This window comes from Urocampus carinirostris, chromosome 2 (assembly GCF_059441175.1).
Source record: "Urocampus carinirostris isolate Australia breed hairy pipefish chromosome 2, RoL_Ucar_1.0, whole genome shotgun sequence".
Classification (NCBI taxonomy): Eukaryota; Metazoa; Chordata; class Actinopteri; order Syngnathiformes; family Syngnathidae; genus Urocampus; species Urocampus carinirostris.
Window position 1 is genome coordinate 59,400,193 of NC_142350.1, and position 23,275 is coordinate 59,423,467.

At 39.7% G+C, this 23,275-nt stretch overlaps 1 protein-coding gene across 4 annotated transcripts in view; it reads right to left on the minus strand.

Annotated features, from left to right (window-relative positions):
• phactr4b (phosphatase and actin regulator 4b) overlaps positions 1-14,057 on the minus strand; it is a 41,653-nt gene extending 27,596 nt beyond the window's left edge. Inside the window, exons 1-4 of one of the 4 annotated variants that reach the window (XM_088327357.1) lie at positions 13,823-13,958; positions 13,516-13,590; positions 1,781-1,891; positions 1,613-1,657 (exon numbers count right to left, since the gene is read on the minus strand). In XM_088327357.1, the coding sequence (XP_088183483.1) occupies positions 1,613-1,625 (13 nt within the window). In that variant the 5' untranslated portion in view covers positions 1,626-1,657; positions 1,781-1,891; positions 13,516-13,590; positions 13,823-13,958. Of the gene's footprint in view, positions 1-1,612; positions 1,658-1,780; positions 1,892-12,467; positions 12,638-13,515; positions 13,591-13,822 lie in introns of those variants that run through there. The other 3 variants (XM_088327358.1, XM_088327355.1, XM_088327356.1) reach the window with 3 other exon arrangements.
• Between the last annotated feature and the right edge of the window lie 9,218 nt (positions 14,058-23,275).

Genomic DNA, 23,275 nt, shown 5'->3' on the forward strand with positions numbered 1-23,275 from the left:
GTATATTTTAAAAGGAAATGTGTTATTTTCTAAAACACCGGTTGATGACATATGTGAATAATGGTCTAATTTTATGTTTTGATATTAGGCTTCTTCTGCTTAAATCATATGACACAGCATCTATTAGTAGCATTAAGAAAAAAAAATACACGAAAGGTTTCAAATAATAATACAATTTAAAGTAGGACAATTACAAATATCAGCTTTTAATTTATTGAGATGTGATAATTGGCTATAATATAACAACTCATGGCAAGTTTTAATCTAACAAACAATTATAGAAAAGCATATATTAGTAAAGTCATACCTTATTTGTTCTCACAGAAATATCCGACTTTCAAATTTCCTATCCGTGATTTGCAAATTATATGGAATGAAAATTGCTTTACAGAATTTCATTTTCTAAAACCAGCAAACTTTTTTCAAAGAATCACAGATTGTCATACACACCTCAGAGGAGGGAAATTTGTTTTCATGTGACCAAGAATTAAATTTAAGATCTCCCAGTCTCGGAGTAAACAACTTACCACTATGGCACTGAAGAAGCTAAAAAGTATAAGAGAGGCATGTCAAACTCAGTTTGGCTCAGCGGCCGGATCCTGACTATACGTTATCAGGTGGGCCGGATCAGTAAAAAAATGTAAAGTCCAAAAACTTAACTTTGTTTTTCATTTCCATGATTTATCTTTCAGCCTAACATTTGTAGCCTACCTTAGAACCGATAATCACAGATTATGAGGGATCTTTTCTAAGCACAACATATTTATTCATAAATCATGGAAATAAAATGAGTTTCATGTTTGGCATTGAACGTGTAACAATTTGGATGTCAGCTCTTTTACACCTTTACTGCCCTCTAGAGTAGTGGGGGACCATCTGTTTTTTTTTTGTGTTTTTTTTAATCTTAACTATTGATAGAAATGAGCTCACACTTAGAAATTTACGGTGGGCCAAATTAAATCATCCAACGGAACAGATCCGGCATGCAGGCCGTATTTTTGACATACCTGGTATAACAGTAAAGCTTTTCAGAAACAATCGGTTTGAATTAGTATTCACAATATAAGTGTAGTTTTCTGGCATGGATAATGCAAAATCTGTTCTTGCTTTAAAAAAAAAGTTATTCTAGACTTATCGTATGATTTTAATATCTTCATAAAAACTTAATGGTTTCGGTAATCAACCCGGAACAAACTTTCTTTCACACTATAAAACCAAATTCAGCATATATAAATTATGTGGTGTTTTACATGTTTTTACGCTCATAGAAATTCATAGAGCAACAGTTTATGAAAGCCAACCCTTTAAGCAGACAAATCCAAATTCTATCCAAAGACAACAAACTAACAAACTGATGAACTCCACATGACACAGCCTTGCAGCAATGCACTTGACACTTAGGCTAATGTACAGCAAAAGAACAAATGGATCCACACACTGAGGCCCTGAAGATGGGTGGCTCTTTCCCTCACTGGCTCATAAAGAATCCACAAGCTAGACAGACCTTATAAACACTGTGGATATACACCACGAATGGTTCTTCAGCTTTTTCTGCAGCATTAACTATGCACTTAACAAAGCCTCAACATCCATCTTGGTACTCAGTACTCACCGCGATTTTCCATCACAGATTTTGAGGCACAGCAATCAAATGTTCCTGAAGGAAAAGGCAGAAATACTATCAGGTAAACCAGTCGAAACAGAGGAATGCTATATATCCTGCCTTAACACAAATAACAATTTATCAACTTTAGAAATGAAGAAAAAGGTTTATAAGTACACAGAAGAAGGTCATGAGTGTGGGTGGCAGATTTTCTCAGCAGCAATACAGAATTGTTTTCCCTCAGGTTGCCAGCATAGGGAAAATCGCAGCTCCACCCATTTCATCCACCTAGAAAAAGAGAAACAAAAGTAATCAAAAGTATGTCGGCTAGTGAAGCTTAAAAAATAAACTATGCTAGACAGTGAAGAAAATACGAAAATGAAAATATTTTTAAGTTCATATCCCACTACCCAAAAAAGGTAGAAACAAAAGTAGGCTTTTTCATATTCACGATGAGGAACATACTGACGAGGCAAACCATGTGAATTGGTAGGAAACCGAGATTTCTAAACAAATTATCAATTAATCTACAACACTAATGGAAATTGAAAGGACTAATTTTGATTATGTTTTTATAGCGAAAGTGCCAAGAAAACACACATATAGCGTTCTTAATCACCTTAATATTTGTCCGTAAAGGACTTTCTTTAATAGATTTAAAGTCTTGTTTCCATTTGTACACTTCAAATGTTAATGTTCAAATTAAATCAAATTTATTTGTAAAGCACTTTACAGGCAATAAATTGCCACTCAAAGTGCTCTATAAAACATTTAGTGTACAAAAAGACAATAAAATCCGCTCCTTTGTCCCCACTTTAATGATAAAGATGATTCTACATCTTTAATGTTCTAGTGCCAAAAGGAGTTCAAAGACTCCTGAATTTTTCATTGCGCCTTAGTCTTCCCTTTAGAGCATTTTGGGGCAAACGCTCCAGTGTTTTGCAGAGGGAGTGGTAGTATCACAGCTTGACACAATTGCTACATTCAGTTGTATTTTAAACTTCAAACTTCAAACAAGTAGCAGTTATACGATTTAGAAAATTACACCCTCACTGTACAAATGAATATTTCCCGGGCATTGAGTACAATTTCCCCAAAGTTAATATTCAATTTTGATCCGAGTTTTGTCATTACACACGTCAACAGCCAAGTAACGTGAATGAATGTTGAGAGGGCTGGTTTTCAAGAACAAAGCATCCCTTTGAGAATTTTAGTGATTAAATAAATGTGACTTGACTACATCCTGGTGGGAACCACACCCACCCAATTAATCTAGATTAATAATAAATAAAATCGTCATTGCAAAACAATATTTTACTTCCCATTTGTTTATGCTGAAAGAGCTTAAAATCACAGGATATTTTGCCCTCAACAATAAACAATTGGCTGTCAAGGACAAAGTGCAACTTCCCCCTAAGCCTATTACACTGACAGACCATAAAACAAAAATCTTGTTGGTTTATAAAAGAGCAGATCTGAGGGAGTTGGGGCGTTTGAAAGGAATGAGCAAAAACTAGTTATTTCCGCCACTTTAGACGCATGTTGTGTTTGCATGACATGTCGGGGCTAGTGGTGAGCGTGTAGGTTGTGTAAATATGTTACACGTGCAAACAGAAGTCTGCATCACTCCCTGTTCCTGTAACACACACAGATGGCTTTAAAGTGTGTCCGTGAAAATGGGATGTTTGTGGCCTACTTCCCTTGTCAATATCAGTTTAAAAATGGTAAATGGTAATATGATGCAAAGTAAAGTCTCTTCCATGCATGTGGACAGAGCAGTAAGTAACAGATTGGCAACGAGTTTTAGGGTGTAGGACGCGTTTTCATCATGAGGGATAGAGCCTGGCTCTCTGCTACCCCGCTTGGTTTGCAACTAAAGACTATTTTAATAGTCGACTTAGTCACTGACTATTGAAACTATTAGTCGAATAATCGGATGATTATTAATTTCTTTCTTAAATTTAACATGAAGTTATTTCACACATATTTCTGTGTGGTTGTTTTGCATATTTATCACTCACAAAGGTTTGAAATTTATGTGAAAAATAAAAATATAAACCAAAAGATAATTAAAATGAAAAATATTTTACTAAATGCACTGCAATTTGTATACCAATTAAATAAATTATAATAGGTGAAGCGCTCAGTCAGGAGAGACATAAACCCATAAATAAATCTAGGGACAGGCAAATAAATAATTTTAATCAAGAAAACATTCTTTATCCCTGTAAACCAAAAATAGACTTATTAGCAGCAGTAGAACAGTAAATAAAACATAATTTGTGAAGTGCATTTAGTGGTCAAGTGCTCAGTCTGTAACAAAAGAACTTAACGATTCTCAACAGTTTGAAATCGAACGGTTTTGACAACTGGAGTTTGTGGTTTTTAATGTTTTAACACGTGACGTTTGTTTTCCAGACTTGCATGCATTTATTGTCAAATACTTTTCCCAAGCACAATTTGGCATAATGCTCAAACTCTATTTTCTAGCAAAATATATACGCGTATAAAGCCACATTAACTAGAATGTTTGTTAAATTTTACAGAGGCGAGTCAGAATCTGTTTTGTTCAAATGTCCGACGTGTTCTTTAAAAGGTCTGCTTTGAAAGATGTGCAAACAGTCTTTTTATTGATTGTATCTGGGCTAAAATGCTCCCAAGCTTCAGAGGTTTTTGTACACGTACTTGATGTTGCTGCCGCCATTTCTGTGGGTTTGAATTACCGCTCGAGACAGGTACGCTATTGCACACGAGCGTCTCTCAGCGATTATATTCATGTCATACTCTATTGGAAAAACGTTTCAGGATACAATAATTGACAATGGAATTCATTGTCAACTATTTCTATTTTCAGTTTTTGGCAACAACATGAAATAGTAGTTAGACCCGCACAATTAATCACAGAAGAAAAAAGATGGATACAATTTTATTAAAGCACCCAGGTGTATAGCAGAACAAAATGGCCAAAGCCAGGCTGTACTTTCCCAAGACACACACACTACAGGAATTTCTCTCCCCATAACCGGATTGGTTAAGGGAAACCCACCCATAACATGAGGCAAGGAAATGTGAACAAGTAAGTGACTTGGGAAGGATATATTTGCCATAAAACACCCTTAAACAATGAATAACAAATAATTTTGGGGGACATAGATAATCAAATGTAAACATTTCGAGGTAACATCACTTCTTTGCCATTCAGTTCATGAACAATTTTGCCATTCCTACGATTTGTAGTCTGCTACAAGGAAAAGCGCTCGACAGGATTTGATCGAGATTCTTTTTTAAGCTTTTGGACTGGTTTGCTCATTTCTGACCACATTCCTTTCAAGTTAAAGTTCCCCAAAAAAACTGACATTTTAAGTCGACTATGCCTAGAGGACAGGTTTCTATTTAAATAAAATAAACATGCAAAATGGTATCAAATGTGCCTGGAGTTATTAAAAACAAACAAACTAAATGCATGAAAACCCACTATCTTTACTCATGACTAGTATTCTTTTTGTTTGCTCTTACTCAAGTTGCTTCAACAAAGATAGATAGATAGATAGATAGATAGATAGATAGATAGATAGATAGATAGATAGATACTTTATTCATCCCCGAAGGGAAATTCACATTTCCAGCAGCATCCCTGAGCTGAGGCATTTTCATAATTTTATGTTCTCATTATATATTATAAACTATTGTTGTAGAGGACCAAACCACAAATTCGATTGTCCTCTAACACACAAGAAGTCTTTTAGCAATCCCTTCCCTGGGCCGATTTCTGGATTTCCAGATATTGGGAGCAGACAAGAGCTTTGAAAGCGAGTGTGAGTTCACATGCGCGACTTACAAGCAGCTCTGTAAAGCAAAATAACACAAAAAGTACAATGAAACCCCGTATAAGTAAATAATTCATTCAAACTTGCAGTCAATCTACTCTAAAGTTAAAAGGTTGAATATTCATTCACACCAACATTATGGATGACATCAGATAACATTTTCTCTTTGGTTCAGTGCCTGCTGCACAAAGACACACAACAGGCAGATAAAAGCCAATCGAGCATGCATAACTATACATGACAAACCAATCCCTATGGTGGGGACTGTATAACCAGCCATCTGTGGAGTGCAAAAACCCTCACCACTACATGTTACTTGCACTAATTCAATTACGACGGGAGAGGAAACAGCAGCAGCTGGCTAGGCTATGCCATCCTTAAATAGTCAAGTCAAGTGTATTTATATAGCCCTTAATCACAAAAAGTCTCAAAGGGCTGTACAAACGACCAATACAACATCAGCAGTTAGCCTCACACTCCCAAGCTCAGGATTTGGGAACACAGGCCACTAATTTCAGTGAAGGAAAATAATTACAGTGCCGTAAAAAAGTATTTGCCCCTTTCCAGATTTCTGTGTTGTTGTTTTGCATATTTATCACTCACAAAAGTTTGAAATTTGAATATCACACAGACAATCCAGCGAAATACACAATTCGGTTTTGAAATATTAATTCCTTTTATTGAGGCACAAAAAACATCAAAATCTTTCAGGCCCTATGTGAAAAGGATTTGCCCTCTAAACCTATAGCGAGTTGGGCCACTTTGACAGCAATAACAGAAATCAAATGTTCACAATAAATGGTAAGTCTTTCACAACGCTGTGGAGGAATGTTGGCCAACGCTTATTTCCAAAATTGTTTCAAATATGCCATTTTGTAGGGTTTTCTATCATGAACTATCCGTTAAAAGTCACACCACAACATCTTAATGGGATTTAAATCCTGACTTTGACTTGGCGCTCTAAGACAGTCTATTTTTTTGAGCCATTCAGAGGTGAATAAGCTGATGTGTTAAGAATCGTTGGCCTGCTGCATGATCAAAGAACACTTGACTCTGAGGGGAAAAACTCATGGTTCTTGTACAGAATCTCCTGGTAAACACCAGAATCCATTATTCTGTCACCACAGCAAGTTGTCCTGGTCCCAAGGTAGGTAAGCAACTCCAGACCATCACACTGATACCAACATTATGGTTGCCATTACGTTGTTTTTTTTGTCAAACGCTGTGCCATTTTTACACCAGGTGTAACAAGCTGCACACATTCCAAAAAAATTCAAAATTTGACTTACCAGTCCATAGACTGTTTCTATGAAAGTCTTGAGGATAATCAAGATCCTTTTTTGGCAAATGTGAGACGACAGTGTACTTTTGTGACAGCAGGGGTTTTCGCCTGGGAACTCTCCCTTTGATGCCAGTTTTTGCCAGTGCCTTTCTAATAGTGGAGTAATGAACACTGACCATCACTGGGGCCAGACAGGCCTGCAATCATATGACTGTTTTTTGAGGTTTTTGTGTGATCAACCAACTCCTAGGAAAGTTTGCTACTGTCCTCAGTTTTCTCCAATTGAGGATAATGGTTCTGACAGTGGTTTGTCGGAGCACTGCAACCAGCTCAGTAGCCTAGATGGTAGTGTGCCGGCTTTGAGACTGGGAGGTCGCTGGTTCGCGCCTCGACCGAGACATACCTAATTGGTATAATGGCGGCGCCCTCTGGCTGCGGCTGCACCGACTCGCTACAACGGGTCAGGTGTATCGACATTTCGTTCTGTGTACATTGTTACAAAGAATGACAATACAAAGGAAATTATTATTATTATTATTATATTATTAGAAATTGCTTTTTTGGTCTCATTTCTTCTACAATTTCTTTGGATCGCGTTATGTCAATTGTTTTTTGAGATTTTGTAGCCTACTTCACTTTGTCTAACAGATTCAATTTAAGTGATGTCTTGATTTACCACAGTTGGGGGGCAATCAATTCTGGGTCTGGGCGTGGAATTGACCTCAGCTTTCCCAAAACTGCACAAAGACACTTTGTGATTTAACCCAGGAAGGGTGGGGCTTTTTACATAGTTTTTGATTTTTTGTGCCTTAATAAATAGAGTCAACATTTCAAAACTGCATTTTGTATTTCCTTGGGTTGTCCCTGTGTGATATTTAAATGGGTTTAATGATCTGAAACCTTTGTGAATGAAGAAATATGCATAAAAAAAAAAAAATCAGGAAGAGGGCAAATACTTTTTCATGGCACTGTATGTGTACTTTCTGAATTCATGCAAAATGCTGTTTGATCTCCAAACAAATAACTGATTCTGATTGAGAAAGTAAAGGTAATCAGAGAGTCTCATCAGCCGCCCACACAGAAAAGAATGAAGGATGTTTTCTATCAGGGTCAGGTAAAACGTCTTCGCCAAGTCCGTCCCAAAAAAGAAAAGAGCACAGCAGGGACCAGCGGCCCACTTTCATCAAGAGCCCTAAAATTACTCCTCTGTGCTTTGTTCAACTTTCTATTAATGTTTCTACACCTGTAATATATCGTCACACCATCTTCCTATCCCATCCATGACAATAAGTGTGAACTGTTGGCATTTGTAGGCATTTCTACACAAGGCTCAAGAGTTTGAATATAAAAGCTTCTCTTGTCTCTATATTACAAACTTAGGGGGTTAGAAATGTGTTCCCATTTCAAGTTTGATTCATTGAGGTTGTCTTTTCTGATTGATTCTGTTTCGAATTTTAAATGGAATTTCTAAGCACATCTAATAGGGTGTCTGGTTTGACGGCTTCTATATTGGCCCTTTGCCTTTTGCAAATGACATGGTACAATTGGCCTCTTCAAGCTGTGATCTCCATTAGTGTGAGAAAGCATGTGAGATCAATATCGCGCCACCATATCTAAAACCAAGGCCCTAAGTGTGAAAAGGGTGCTGTGCCCTATATAGTGCTCTGCCAAAAGTGGATTTAATCAAGCATCTTGATGTACTATTTACAAGCAGGGGTTATATACAAAGTGCAATCAAAAGGCTTAACATTGCAGTTTAAAAAAAACTACACTAAAAGTTCTCAATTCATTGAACAATTGATGGACCCCTCAAGCTATAAATTGTGACTGAGAGAAACCCAGACGCAATCAAAAATAAAAGGAGTGCTCTGCAATGGTGTGTCAGAATTGGCTCCTACGCTTTAGGAGGTGCCCAGTTGAAGTGGCCAAGGCACCTGATTAGAATGTCCCAAGTGAAGAACTATCCCTGATGGGAGGACTTTAGGATTACACTAAAGACACTATTTCTCGAAAATGGTTTAGGAATGTCTTGCGTGCTTTTGCGGATAACTCGACAAAGTGGCTGGGGAAAGGGACGGGTGGGTTTCCCATATAAAACTGCTGGCATCACAGTTTAACTGCAGAGGATACATTTGCATGCAGGCAAAAGTCAAGGTTATGTAAACATAACAGAACACACAAAGAAATCAGATTATGGCCTTAGTCTGACTTAAAATATTCTGATTGAAAGTGTTCCTTAATTTTTTGAGTACTCCTGAATGTATACCCATTTGACTAACCGGACTACTTGTGTGTATTACTGATCATACACAATTTATTTATCCAAGTTTTTGTTTTTTTCTTCAATGGTATTGCAAACAACTGTGGACTTGTAGAAGAGAGATGAATGATATACGCAAACTCCGGGTCACTCGCTAAACAAGCCCGAGGTGTATGTGGTTTGCAATAATCTGTGGTCTGTGCAGCCCTTTGAGAATCTTTGTGATCAAGGGCTATATAAATAAACATGACTTGACTTGACTTGGTTGATTTCTCAGGGACATTTCCATTATATTGTCTGCCCCCAAGGCGAAAATGCCAAAGTTGTATCTAGACCTGAACGAGCACAATTTGTAAACACACAAGACGCAACAATGAGGCACACTTTTGAAACAAGGAGGAAACATGCTCGGTACTTTGTTGACTGTTTAAGTGACATTAATAAAAATAAAAATAATTTAATGTCTTAAGTTAAATGCAGAACCCTTTTCTATTTGCGTACTTAGATTGCTAATGCTTCGCCTCTTCCAATCGGACTATTAGCAAACACCATGTACAGATCTACAGGGTTGTTTATTTAGACCGAGTCTAGACTTCTAGAATTCTCTAAATAGGCTAGACTTATTCAAAAATCCTGATATGTGTGTGTGTGTGTATACGTATGTAACTCATAAGCCTCCCAAACGGCTGAACCGATTTCGTGAACATCTACAAAGTTGTACTTTAGGCACCAATAAACCTCCAACAAATACCAACAAAATCAATGAACATCTGCTTTTGTGCATATGTGTTTCTAAAGCTGCATGCACCTCTTTAGCACTCACTTGTGCCTCTCAAGCACTTTTTGAACAAACCGTAGCCCCAACAACTTCGCCCAAGTAAAATGCCCGGCACCGCCGAGCCCGGCAACGCCTGGCCATTATGCTAGTTCGTCACTATTTATGAAAATGATTCATCGGATCAATAAAAAAAATCCGAACTCTTGTGCCAGTCTGACTCTTCACTTAAACTAAACGTACCTGGAGAGACATATTGAAATTGGAACAATGAAAATAAAGAACTCAGTTGGAAAAGAAGAATGGGTGCCCTCCTGACCCATTCATGAGGATCGGGCTGGGTCATGTGATAGGACCTGGTGTACTATTTTTTCAGAGGTAAGGTAGGACAACATCTGTAAACAAGCAGATTCTCATACAAACACCAGTGGGCTAAATTGTTGACACAACCAGGGTAATTTGTCAATTGAAACAGATTCAAATAGAATGAGTGTTACAAGTAAGCACATTATGTCAATCGCGATCTACCAGGCGATCGCAGAGGCGGTGCTGGTCGATCACAACATTGTTTATTCACTGTTTCGTTCGGACACGCTGACACCTACAGTAGCGGTAAAATACCTATAAGGCTACCTAGAGGAATTGTCATTGGGATATTTTTCAGTATCTCTTAGCCAACGAGAGGCATCAGAAAACACATGTGAGTGTGACGTCCGTCTTCTACAATTTCTCGGATATTTTTTCAAGCATTTAGTTTTCGCAAGTTATGAGAAAAAGGACAAATGATCAATGATGCGCACGAGGACTTTTAAACGAATAGTTTTCAAATATGTTGAAGATTCGCATCTATAAAACAAAATAGAGGATGATTAAAGACCACTCGATTCACAAGGTAAAAACTCATGACAACGTCACCTAGTGTTTTATGACTTTTTACGAACTCTGCTCGCACCTTGTTTTGAAGTTATTCATTACAAAAATTCGAGTGAAAATGAACTCCAACGATATTAGCGGTTTAAGGCAGACACAGTTTAAGTGGGATATTTTTTTATATGGGACATACACTTTGGCATTTTTATGTTGAATGAATGAATGAAAACTTTATTTCGAACATTCAAATAAAAACAGGACAAAAACAATGACTCAACAACAAAATAATGTTATCATAACATGTTCGAAAAGGGGTAGTCAGAAGCAGACGCTTATTTCCTCGACCCCTTCATCTTCCCCATTCATTACATTCTATAGATAGCTCCTCTTTTGTGTCTAAATACAACACAATCTCAAGGATACACACATTACATAGGTCAGATATCAATAATTATAATAATAACAATAGTAACATATTTCATACACTAATCATCGTAGTACCCTTCTCTCAACGTCATAATGCCACTAGTCACCAAACATCACTGCGACACCAATGATAATAACCACAATAGCAATAATAATAATAATAACAATTATGATATAACAATAGGAACAATAACAACAAAGTTAACCATAGTTGTAAACTCAGTATTTCCAATCTCCCGTATCACTCATACCCCGTTTTCTTCATCTCTGTATTCCGCCAGTAATATTTTTTTGTATTTAAATTTGAACGTGAATAGTTGGACATTGTTTGATCTTGTCTTGTAAATTGTTCCAAAGTTTGACTCCACACACAGACACAAACATACTTTTCCTGGTATTTCTCACCTTTGGGATTTTGAATTTACTACAGCCCCTTACGCTATATATTTCATCAAATCATTACAGGTCACATACTGAAATAAAATGTGCAGAAAAATTAGCTTTTGTCTGGGTCAATGGCTCTGTTTGATTTTGTCTTAAAATATATGGTTTGGCTTTCACTGGGAAAAAAAATTACAATATTTTGCTTTTATGGCTCTTGGAGTGTAATTGGCTGGTCCAAATTGTCCCTAGGTGTGAATGAGTGAGCGAATTGTCTGTCCCTGTGTGCCCTGCGACTGGCTGGCAACCGGTTCAGGGTGTCCCCTGCCCACTGCCCCTGATAGCTGGGATGGGCTACAGCACCCCCGCGACCCTACTGAGGACAAGCAGCGCAGGCTCTTTGAGTCAAAAGGGTTCCCGACCTCTGCTTTGGGGTTTACGATAAAACAAACAACAACAAAACAGTTAGGGGACAGGTTGAAATTTTCAGTCACAGCTTCATGTCCTACCAATCCACACCAGCATTGTCTTTGTGACTTGTATTTATACAATTGGGAATCACTATTCAACCTTGTGCAAATAAATCAAGCCCGGCAGATCGCTTCACCCATCATAGCTGCCTTTTAACGACCCATTACAGGAAAACGTCCAATTGGAGCTGCATAGAAGAAGCTTCAGTCCAATAGACATTTTCTCTAAGGGGAAATTGACTTCGGGAGCCATTAGGCCAGAGCCACAATAAACCAGAGCTGTTGCTATAACACTGGGTGATTAAAAAAAAAGGCTTCGACAACAAGCGTAGCAACACATTCACACCCAATTTATAACGCATGGTACTTACACACCGAAATTCAAATTATATGAAAAGCAACAGTCGACATGATAAAGACGGGAAAATCGATATCTGACGGACAGGGCACTTTTGAAAGACAGGCCCCGACACCTGCTTAGCTCCTAATGGCGTGTGACTTTCCAAAACACAACGACGTGGCCAGTTGACAGACAGTTAAGCGCTTTATTTCCGCGATAAGGTGTAAAATTACCTGGGTTAGATGTTGGGTTTTAAAGCGAGCCGATAACCGAAAGAGCTTTACACTTAGAAATGCCGGCTGTCAAGCGGAGGTGTGCCGATGGGGAACGCTTCCGGTATCGATCAGCGTCTCCCAAGTCGAGAGATCCCCGCGCCGACTGGGCTCAAGATGCCACTACATTATACAGTAGTAAATGGAAGGGACTCGTCAAGTTAGCGGAAGGTGAAAACGACAACATCCGCGTGTCGTTTTCACAATAAAACCTCCGGCGGCGATTCAAAGAACGCGTTTTTGGAACCACAGCGGACTTGACTCAACATGTCTGTCTTTGCAAAGACATTTCGACTCATTTTTATTAGTCTTAACTTTTACTGGGCGAACACACTACTGTAGGAATTTACAACCCTATTCGTTATTTTTGTTTTAGTGGTTAGGTGCATCGTCGACGTGCTCTCGAAACCAACAACCAAAATTAAATAAAAAAATGGCTTAGATCTAACTTTTTGGGGGTTGTTTTGTAGAAATGAACCCCCATACTGAATTATCCTATTATAAGGGGGCGTTATTTCGGATACCCTAACATAATTTGGGGGATTGTTTTAAACAAAAAGCGCCTCCTTTGTTGCTTTTAAAGGGACAGTGTGTTATCTTATTATTTGACCACTAAATCTCATTGTATGGTGTATTAAAACCAAAAACGAGTATTAATGAGCACAAGGAAGAATAGAAACTCAATTTTAACCCCCCAAGCCTTTTTGAGGTTATTGGGTAGCCATAGCAGCAAGATGGCAATTATGTCAAGTTCCCTTCACGAGAGGTTCGAGTTATGTAAAATAAACACTAATTTCCTGACCATCAACTAATTTAAAACGCACGTTTGGATGATAGTTAAGGTATTTTTTGTTCTTATTGTCGAAATCAATCTTGTTTTTCACCACTGGAAGGTGCAAAATAAAAATATACAATGCAAAGTGACGCCCAACTAATAATAAATAAACGATCCCGACTAGGAAACATTAAACCGTTATAAGAAATACAATTATTCGCATTTTCAACTCACAATTAAACAGTTGAATCGCCAAATGATGTCTAAACACCACAGATCAGAGTGCAGCCTTTGTTGCGTGCAGGCGACCTGTGCAGGCAAAAATTGCAACATGCATTTTAAAGTCGAAAAAAAATGCATTTACCTCCGAAAATGCTTTCGTTTTTCATTGAAAAACAAAAGCAAGCGCATACGTAAGGTGTGTTCCTGTGAATGTTTAACCATGACACGGAATCGTCTCGTAACCGATCAGCCAACTTAGATCATTATCCCGCCTCCAAAGCAACCGTGTACACAAAGCACGTAATCGCTATCGACTCACCTTTCTCCGCCCTTTTTCCTTTACTCCAAATTACAGCCGAAGTAAAAACATAATGCAGGAAATTTCACAAAGGGACACTTTCACCCACTTCAAATTGTCCCCAAACCCCAAAGTCCAAACACTTTGCACATACCGGAAGCCATCCCGAGCTGGGCATGGTGGTACCGGTAGTCCTCGACGGAGGTTGCGACTCCTCCTTGGGCGTTGTGAAACACCCTGTCACCGTGGTTGGCAATACTACATTACCCACAATGCATTGCGGAAGTCAGAGCTCCGGGCTGGGAAGAAGGTGGATGAGGGTTAGCCAACTTCCTAGCATGAGATCGTCGAATATCTTACTCGAATTCTCCTTAGACGATAAATAGTATAAGAAATCTCAATTTTAAACAACATACAACGTCACTTTTTAATTTAATTTGGTGGCGTTTTATATATGAAAAATGCAACGAAACGCATTTTAGGTCCATATTATTTTTTTCCAACTGCAGCCATTTTGCTGTATTTTTATACTACGACTATGAAAACTTCTGTTAAATGTCAGCATTTTGATGATTTTCAGAGGAAAACTTGACCGAGATTACGTATTAGACTTCAACGAGACTACTTAATCCTATTTCCCTTTACGTCACAAATCTTCAGGCTCGATGTCGCCATCTTTTGGACAAATATCAGCATATCTCTTTAATTGCCGTTTATTACATTTTATGTGTATGAATACAAGGCACCAAAACATGCTTTAAACAGGGATGTGATTTTTCCGCTAATTCGCGGAATTCCGCTTTTTTTATCTCCAAAAATAAAATTTTAAAATTTCCGGTGTTTTAATTGGTAAAAAAAAACGATTTCGTCTCGACAGCATGCCATTTGAGTGTTTCCGTAACTGAAATGAAACGTACTTGCGATTGGTTGAAGTCTCGTGTTGACCAATAAACGCGCTTGTTATAGGAGTGTGCCATTGTTCATTTCTCACACGTTTTTGCCGGGTGTTTAAAGAAAGATGTCCGTGATCGAACGCAAAGATGCTCCGCGAGCTAAAGAAATTGATAAGATTGTAAAAAACAAGTTTCGATGGGACTGGTTGGAGAAGGAATTATCTACGAATGTTGGAAAGAAGACTGTGACGAATTTGTTCAATGACTTTATTCGGAAGATCGATCGTGCCGGGAAAGCACTTTGCATTTGGTGTCATGATACCATCGACTATGGTGGGAGAGGTTTCAAAGCTCTTGAAAGTCACGCAAAGAGCAAAAAACACGTGAAAGAACTCCAGTCAAGAACGACAAATTATTCCATCGCTGGAAGTTTCGGTGCCCAAACGAAAACTCCAAAACTTTACGGCCTCCATCCCTTATTGACATCACAATCGGAAGCGGTAATAAAGAGACGTGATCCACCCCAACAACCTGTACCAGTTGCTGATAGAGTCGTGAATTTTGAGGTAGGTGGTAAACTTTTCAAATTTATTTGACAGTTTTCCCATTTTTTTCGCAAATATTATAACGTAATAAAAATGGCCATAAATATTTAACCCTACCTGGTTTCCCCCCCCCCAGCTAGCAATCACCCCCCCCCCCCCCGCTAATTTTCAGATAATTTCACTTTGGTCAAATCACATCCCTGTTTAAAGTTTAAACTCTCATGGATCGTTAGCAAAACAAGCAAACCATAATTGAAATGTTCAAGAGGGAATATTTTTATTTAAAATGATTAGATTATATTAAATCTTCTTTATTACATGTATACCCGGAGTGCATTGTCAAATCTCGTCGCATACAATGCTTGCTGTACATTGCTAAGAAATTCTTTATATGGAAGATCATCAAACGATATATGGTCACTTTTGAGACACTTTATGAGCAAAACTCACAGAACAAACTGTAAACACCAGTTGGATATTTGAACAACGTTCAAATCAATGACAATTTAATTCAAACAATCGTCCACACAAATGGGAAATGGAATCCCCCAGATTCACTGTGGACATCCCTTGATAGTAAATTAAGTCATTTTAACCCTCCTCTCGTGGGCTCTCCACCAACCCGTTTTGGATTTTAAATGCATACAAAAAAATACATACATTTGTTTATAGCATCAAGGCTTCTTAAATTTGTCAGGAATGTCCATTTCAACTAAACAAAGTGAGGAAAAAAAAATACTTCATTATAAAATACTCAAATTGAAATTGCCAGATTTGAATTGTGAGGGTTGGTTTGACTCGGCTACAAAAGAAAATATTTTTGTCAGGACCGGAATGGAAACAGGACCCAATTGTGTTACGTTTCTCACAAGTTTTATTGGAGGAAAGAGAAAGGGCTGCGCCCACGATCCGGTGTTCGTTGGACGCGGGCAGCAAGTCGCTCTCATACTGTGCTCCGAACACGGAAGTGGATCTTCCGTAGCGAGCCATGGTGGTGTCAGGGACGGAAATAACGGGTCGGTACCCAGGACTGGGAGAGCAAGGCGTGGACGGATGCGAGTCATAAGCCAGAACGGGAGAGTAGACGTAGTCAGGGACAAAAAGAGGTCGTAAGCCAGGACGGGAGAGCAGACGTCGTCAGGATCAAAACGGGTCGAAGCCGGAGACAGACGGGAGCAAAAAATGGAACAGGGTCGGAAAAGGGCTTGCCTTGTAAATACAGAGGTTGGCAGACGGACTGACAACGGGGGACTGACAGGACAAGGTTCAAATAGTGACAGGGAGCTGATCAGAACCCGCGGCGGTTGGCGCCAAATGAGCGGGCACAAGTGACTCACATCAGTGATGACAATTTTAGACGCTAGCTACAGCAGAATCTGGAATCATACATGGACAGGACGTATTGTGTATAAACTGCAAATAATATCCGCAAAAAATACACAAAAAGTGTAACTTAGTTGTCAAGTCGAATCAAATTTATTTATATAGCCCTTAATCACAAAAATGTCTCAAAGGACTGCACAGGATTACAGTTACAAAATTACACAATTACCTGATCTTACACATGCATCTTAACACGTACTTGATTTTGCTACACATGCAAGTTATTTCACACTGAGACTTTTACTCTAATTGTGTTATTTGTTGTTGAACGAGTCATTATTCTAGGTCCTTCTTGGGTGTTGTTTGTTTGGTCTTGCAAATTCACATTTTCTGTTTCGACCTGTTGTGCTTTTCATTTTATATTTGGAGGCTATTGAAATTCTATTGCTGTATAACACGATTTTAGTCCTGGCCTTGAAGTGTATATGTTAATATATAGATTTAGTTTTACATATTGACATAGTTTTATGTCAGAACCCGAACAGACGGAGGACCCAGACGCGCAATGTTTTCACACAAGCTTTATGTTACGGGAATGGGGCAGTCATGCGCGTGAACACAAACGCCAGAGATGCGGTGATCGCTAGGCGGAATAAGTGAGACAGAGAAGTCAAAGGCAGACGAGATCGAGGACGGACAGAACAGATGGGATCGATACAGGACCCACGGGTAGATACCGGATGGGACAGACAGGATCAATACCGGATACTGGAACAAGATACCAGACAGGACGATACGAACGGGATCGATACCGGATACCGAAGACTGGAGCAAGATACCGGACAGGACAAGACAGGCGGGATCGATATCGGATACTGGAGACTGGAGCAAGATACCTGACAGGCGGGATTCCAAGATGACCAGGCTGGAATGGACGTTGCAGAGACATACAAATAAAACAACACACTGACATAGTCAACATGAAACATGAGTCATCCATAAGCTATATTAGTGAAAAGCAAATTCTAAAAAGATGTATTCATAGTTCTTGCTAAAAATTGCCTGTATATGCAAAGACACTCATTTTGTTATTACTTCTTATGCCAGTTAGTAAAGAACATCCATCCATCTATCCATCCATCCATTATATTCCGCCAATCCTCGGCCCGGTCGCAGGAGCAGCAGCAGCCTTAACAGGGAATTCCAGACCTCCCTATCCCCAGTCACTTCTTCCAGCTCCTCCGACAGGATCCAGAGGCATTCCCAGGCCAGCCTAGGGACATAGTCTCTACAGCATGTCCTGGGTCATCCCCGGGGCCCCCTGCCGGTGGGACATGCCCGTAAAACATCCCGAAGGAGACGTCCAGGAGGTATCCTTGTCAGATGCCCGGCCACCTCAACAGGTTACTTTCGATGCGGAGGAGCAGTGGCTTTACACAGAGTCTCTCTCGGATGACAGAGCTTCTCACCTTATCTCTAAGGGAGAACCCAGACACCCCGTGGAGAACACCCATTTCGGCTACTTGTATCAGGGATCGTGTTCTTTCGGTCATAAACCACAGTTCATGACCATAAGTGTGGGTAGGAACGTAGATCGACCGGTAAATCGAGAGCTTTACCTTCATCTCGACGGACCGGTACAGGGTCCGCATGACGACAGACACTGCACCGACCCGTCTGTCGATCTCCCGTTCCATCTTACCCTCACGCGTGAACAAGACCCCAAGATACTTGAACTCCTCCACTTGGGGCAAGATCTCATCCCGAACCCGGAAGGAGCATGCTACCCTTTTCCGGCTGAGTACCATGGTCTGGGACTTAAAGGTCCTGGTTTTCATCTCGGCCGCTTCACACTCATCTGCGAATCGGTGCTGCGATTCGCCGTTAGTAAACACATACTACTGATATTAAAAATAACTATAAAGGTTTTTCATTGTTGGACATTTTCAAATTTCCTCAAAAATCACAATGACCTATGACGAGAGCTATTTTTGGAAGTAGTGTGCGGGCTACCCAGGTGTTCTTTGTGCCGTTTATTCCCCGAATGCGTGTACGGTATGCACAGTACAAGCAATACCAGGGAAACACAAAGAGACCGGCCGTACGTTGTGTGTCTTCCCGTTCGAGCCCATGAGCAACGCTTCAAAACGCTGCATTCTTTGTTCGGATCCATGCGAAAAAGCTGCCGCCGTGAATGTGAATAGCGTGTGGATTTATTATTGATTTAGTACAGAATTCCGCGATCATTCATCCATCACGGGCCTCCTTTTGAAGTCACAGATGTGTTTGGCAGCTCTTGTATGCAAGCCCAGTGTAAAAATTCCTGAACCTGATTTTTTCTTAACGGAATTAAAATGTACATTAAAATAAACTCCCATTGCTTATAGATGTTATCGATCTTTTTTTTACTAGGCTTAAAGTACACACAACCAAAGTTCCCTCTAATTTTCCACGGGTCTGAGCGTTCACACAAAGTCGGTGAGCAATGCTTGAAACAACAGTGAGCAACCATAATCCCAAGTGTGGCAAGATAATTCATTATCAAACATGTCCAAAACTTGACATTTTGCTGAGTTTCCGGCAATGCGGAATTATTTTTCTCTTTTGAATCTCATGTACAATTGCAAAGGTTGTACGGCCTACAAACGTCGTTTGTTCTTACAATACTTTCACAAGATATCCATTTCTTTTTATTTCCTGACATATTTTGTCGCATAATATTAACATTTTGGGGGGCTTATTTAGTCGGTTGTAAGATACAGAATTGTACTTGATCACATTTTTTAGTGGAAGTACAATATTGGCAACAAGATTCACTTGATATAATTGGAAATTATTTGAATGCAACACAAACTTTTTCTTCTTTTTTCCGTGTTTTTTTTTCTACTTTTTTTTCCTCTAAAAAATGTCATTGTGTTTATTTTTTTCCGAGCTGTTACTTTTTTATTTTGTTCTCTATTTTACTTTTTTTTCCTACATTTCTTGCTTTTCTTTTTTTCTGGCTTTTTTCTAAATGTTTCCTTCTTTTTTTCTCTTCCTTTTGTTTCTTTTTTTCTCAGCTTTTCACTACTTTTACAATTTGGTATTTTTTTCTTTTTTGTTCTATTCTCCCATTCCTTTAAGTCATTTTGTGCATAATTTTACATAATATTTGGTCATGTTGGGATTAAAGAAGCAAAAACAACCTGAAGAGCCGTTTAGGACCCGAAAGAGCCGGTTCCTTTTAGTGAGCCGAGCCGAAGAAGCCGGTTCTCGACAAACTTTACTAATTTTACTCAACTTCGTTCTACTTCGACTCGACTTCAAAATACCGCATTTAGGACACAACGTCAGGTGAACCCGTGTATTTTTACCTTCATGCACTGTAACTTTGACTTAAGTCGCTTCTTAAGTAATTTTGAGCCCTTATTTTTGTGCACTGGCTAGATTTTCATGTGCGCTGAGAATGTGCGAGCAGTGCGCAATTGCGCACGTGCGCAGCTTAGAGGGAACACTGCACACAACCAAAACCTGCATTCTAGAAGGGAGTCATTTTACTGTAGTCGAAAAATAATTCTGCACCAGGGGTCGGGAACCTATGGCTCGCGAGCTTTATAATGGCTCTTTTTATGAGATAAAAGGTTTCCCTGAATTTTTCCAAATGTGAACGGAAAAACGACGACCGTAAACCATGAAAAATCAACACTGATGCGTCATAGGGTTCGGTCCAGTTTATATTCTGTACATAGGGCACGGTTTCAACGACAATTTCCAATCACAGTCTCACACCAAAATACACCTTTTTGGCTGTACATTGCTAAGGAATTCTTTATATGGAATACCATCAAACAATATATGGTCACTTTTGAGACACTTTATGAGCAAAACTCACAGAACAAACTGTAAACACCAGTTGGATATTAGAACTACTGTCACGAGCAGCAGAAAGGGTAGATCCAATCGCGTAACGTTTCTCACAAGTTTATTGAATAGAAAGAGGAAGGGCAGCGCCCGCGTTTAGGTGCTCGCTGGAAGCGGGAGGCAAGTTGCTTTGCAATCGGAAGTGTTCTTCCGTAACGGGAGATGGCGGTGTCAGGGAAAGAAAAAACAGGTCGATAGCCGGGACAGGAGAGCAAAAACGTGGTCGGGATCAAAAACAGGTCGTAGCCGGAGACAAACAGGGAGATCAGGAACGGACACGTGGAAAAACAGGTACATAAACGGGACAGGCGGGAGTCAGGGTCAAAAAGGTTTGGCTTGTAACAACAGAGGTTCGCAAACGGACTGACAGGAGAGTGACAGGACCGAGCTTAAAAAGGAACAGTGAGCCAATTAGATAGCCCGAAGTGGCTCGCGCCAAATGAGCGGGCACAGGTGATTCTAATCGGTTATCATGACAACTACGCCTTCAGCCCCAAACTGAATTAGTGATGTGTGGTTTGTGACATAGGCGCTGCGTCCCAAACGGGGTCCCCTGGGGAGCTCAGACTGAGCGAGAGCGGGAGAGGTTAGGGAAAGTTTGGGGAGTGTTTTCACTCTTAGTGCCCCCTGTACCAGTCTTTTGTTGCAAAAGCTACCAGTAAGTTAAAAAAAGTCTGTGTAAACACAAGAACCATAATGAGTGCGTAGATTAAAAAAGGCGACGAGAAGTTTCATTCTAAATATATCGGAATAGTCTTTTAGTTTTCAGTATTTTGTGACATTTTTACAAAAGAACTTTGCTCGCGCCTTGTTTTGAACCCATAATTAGGAACAAACATGAAGGTCAAATGAGACTTAACACGCTCAAGTTACTGCAGGAGGAAGGGAATTCTTTAGCCTAATAGCAGAGGGCAATAGTGAGACAGAGGACTTTTGTGCACAGCTGAGCCCCTACAATAGAATTAGTGATAGTACTAGCAAATTAACAGCCAGTCATCCAGTAATTTTTTCCCCCAGTTTAATTTACCTATTTATGGATGCTTTTGTGTCATGATTACCGATGAGTATCATCTGTTCCCACTCCTTTGGCGCCAACTGCCTCGGACCCTGATTGCCTCCCTGTCCCTAGTTAAACAAACTCCTATCCGTCCCCTTTTGTCAGTCCGTCTGCGAACCTCAGTTAACACTAGGCAAGCCTTTTCCGACCAAGACTCCCTTTTGCTCCTGTCTGTTCACCGGCTTCGACCGTTTTTGTCCCCGACCATGTCTACTCTTCTTTCCTGGCTTACGACTCGCTTCTGACCCCGACCACCTTTTTGCTCTCCTGCCCCGGCTACTGACCCGTTTTTCCGTTCGCGACACCGCCATCTCTCGCCACCGAAGATCCACTTCCGCGTCCAGAGCGATCTGCTTCCCGCGTCCAGCAATCACCGGATCATAGACGCAACCCTTTCTCTTTCTTCCAATAAAACTTGTGAGAACCGCAACAGAAGTGGGTCCTGTCTCCGTTCCGGTCCTGACATTTTGTTCAAAAGGAGCTTGGCATAGAATTCATTTAAGTTAAGAAAAGGAAGACAAGTTAAAGTAAGACAAACATTTTTTATTCTATACTACATAATATATAGTGCTTTCTTGCTTTGCCAATCAAATGATGCATAAAATGTAGCATCATTTATTTGTAAATCTGACTGCCTCAGCAGACACCAACCTCACAACACATCAGAACATTGTACAATAAATGTATTCAAATGAAATGAACAGCAGGAGTTAATGTAAACGCTTCATTTCCTGTCTTCTTCCACTCTCCATCACTGCTGGTCTTCTCGGACGCTTTGACATTCGGCTGAACCTGACGGTTCTTTATCAAGCGTGGTGTGTTTGCAGACCTCGTTCGTCTCGCACTTTCCAGATGGACATCCTCGGGTGTTTTCATTTCTTCTTGCGGGCTTCACCTGTCAGCTCGTTTCCCACGTTACCGTCTAAGTAGCTTCCTTACTTGAGGGGCTACCTGGAGGAATTTGAACCTCAGAGACCTTTCCATTCCCTTTCAGTCGGATGCAATGTGGACTTTCTTGGACCTTCTCATCATTGAGCTGTGGGAATGTGAAATAGTTCAGTGAAAATAAGTTTTCATCAATACAATAAGAGTGGCAATTTTCAGCCCATTCTCCCATACTTGAAAATAACACATTTGGGTTCAAGAGTGGACTGCTCCTCAACTTTGGTTCATACAACAAAGCTTTATAAGTTTTTGTTTTGTCTGAGAAAAAAAAACGGGCATGCTGTTTAAAACAATACAGTTAATTTGTAATCTCCCTACAAATTGTAAAAAATATAGGGTGTATCAGAAATAAAACAACCACCCTTTAATTGGGTAATATAATTTAAAGACCTTCAAAATTGTGTCATTTGTTTAAGACTATATAAAAATGTGGTATCATATAAGGCAGGGGTGTCAAACTCATTTGAACTCGGGGGCCACACGATAGAACAAACATTCTGTCGGGGGCTGGACGAGTAGATTAAAGAGAAAGAAAAGGAGAGAAAGAAAGAAGAGAAAGAGTGAGGGGAAAGGAGAGAGGGCGGGACAAAGAAAGAAAAAGAGAGAGGGAGAGAGCGTGAGAAACAAAGATAAAAAGTCGTTAGAGAGGGGGAAAAGAAAGGGAGAAGAAGAAAGAAATCCGAAGAGAAATAGAAAGACAGAAGGAGAGAAGAGAGAAAAGAAAGTGCCAAGGGTAGGAAGAGAGAAAGAGAAAAAAGAGAAAAGGAAAAAAGGAAGTTAGAGCAAAAGAAGTTAAAAAGACACAGAGAGA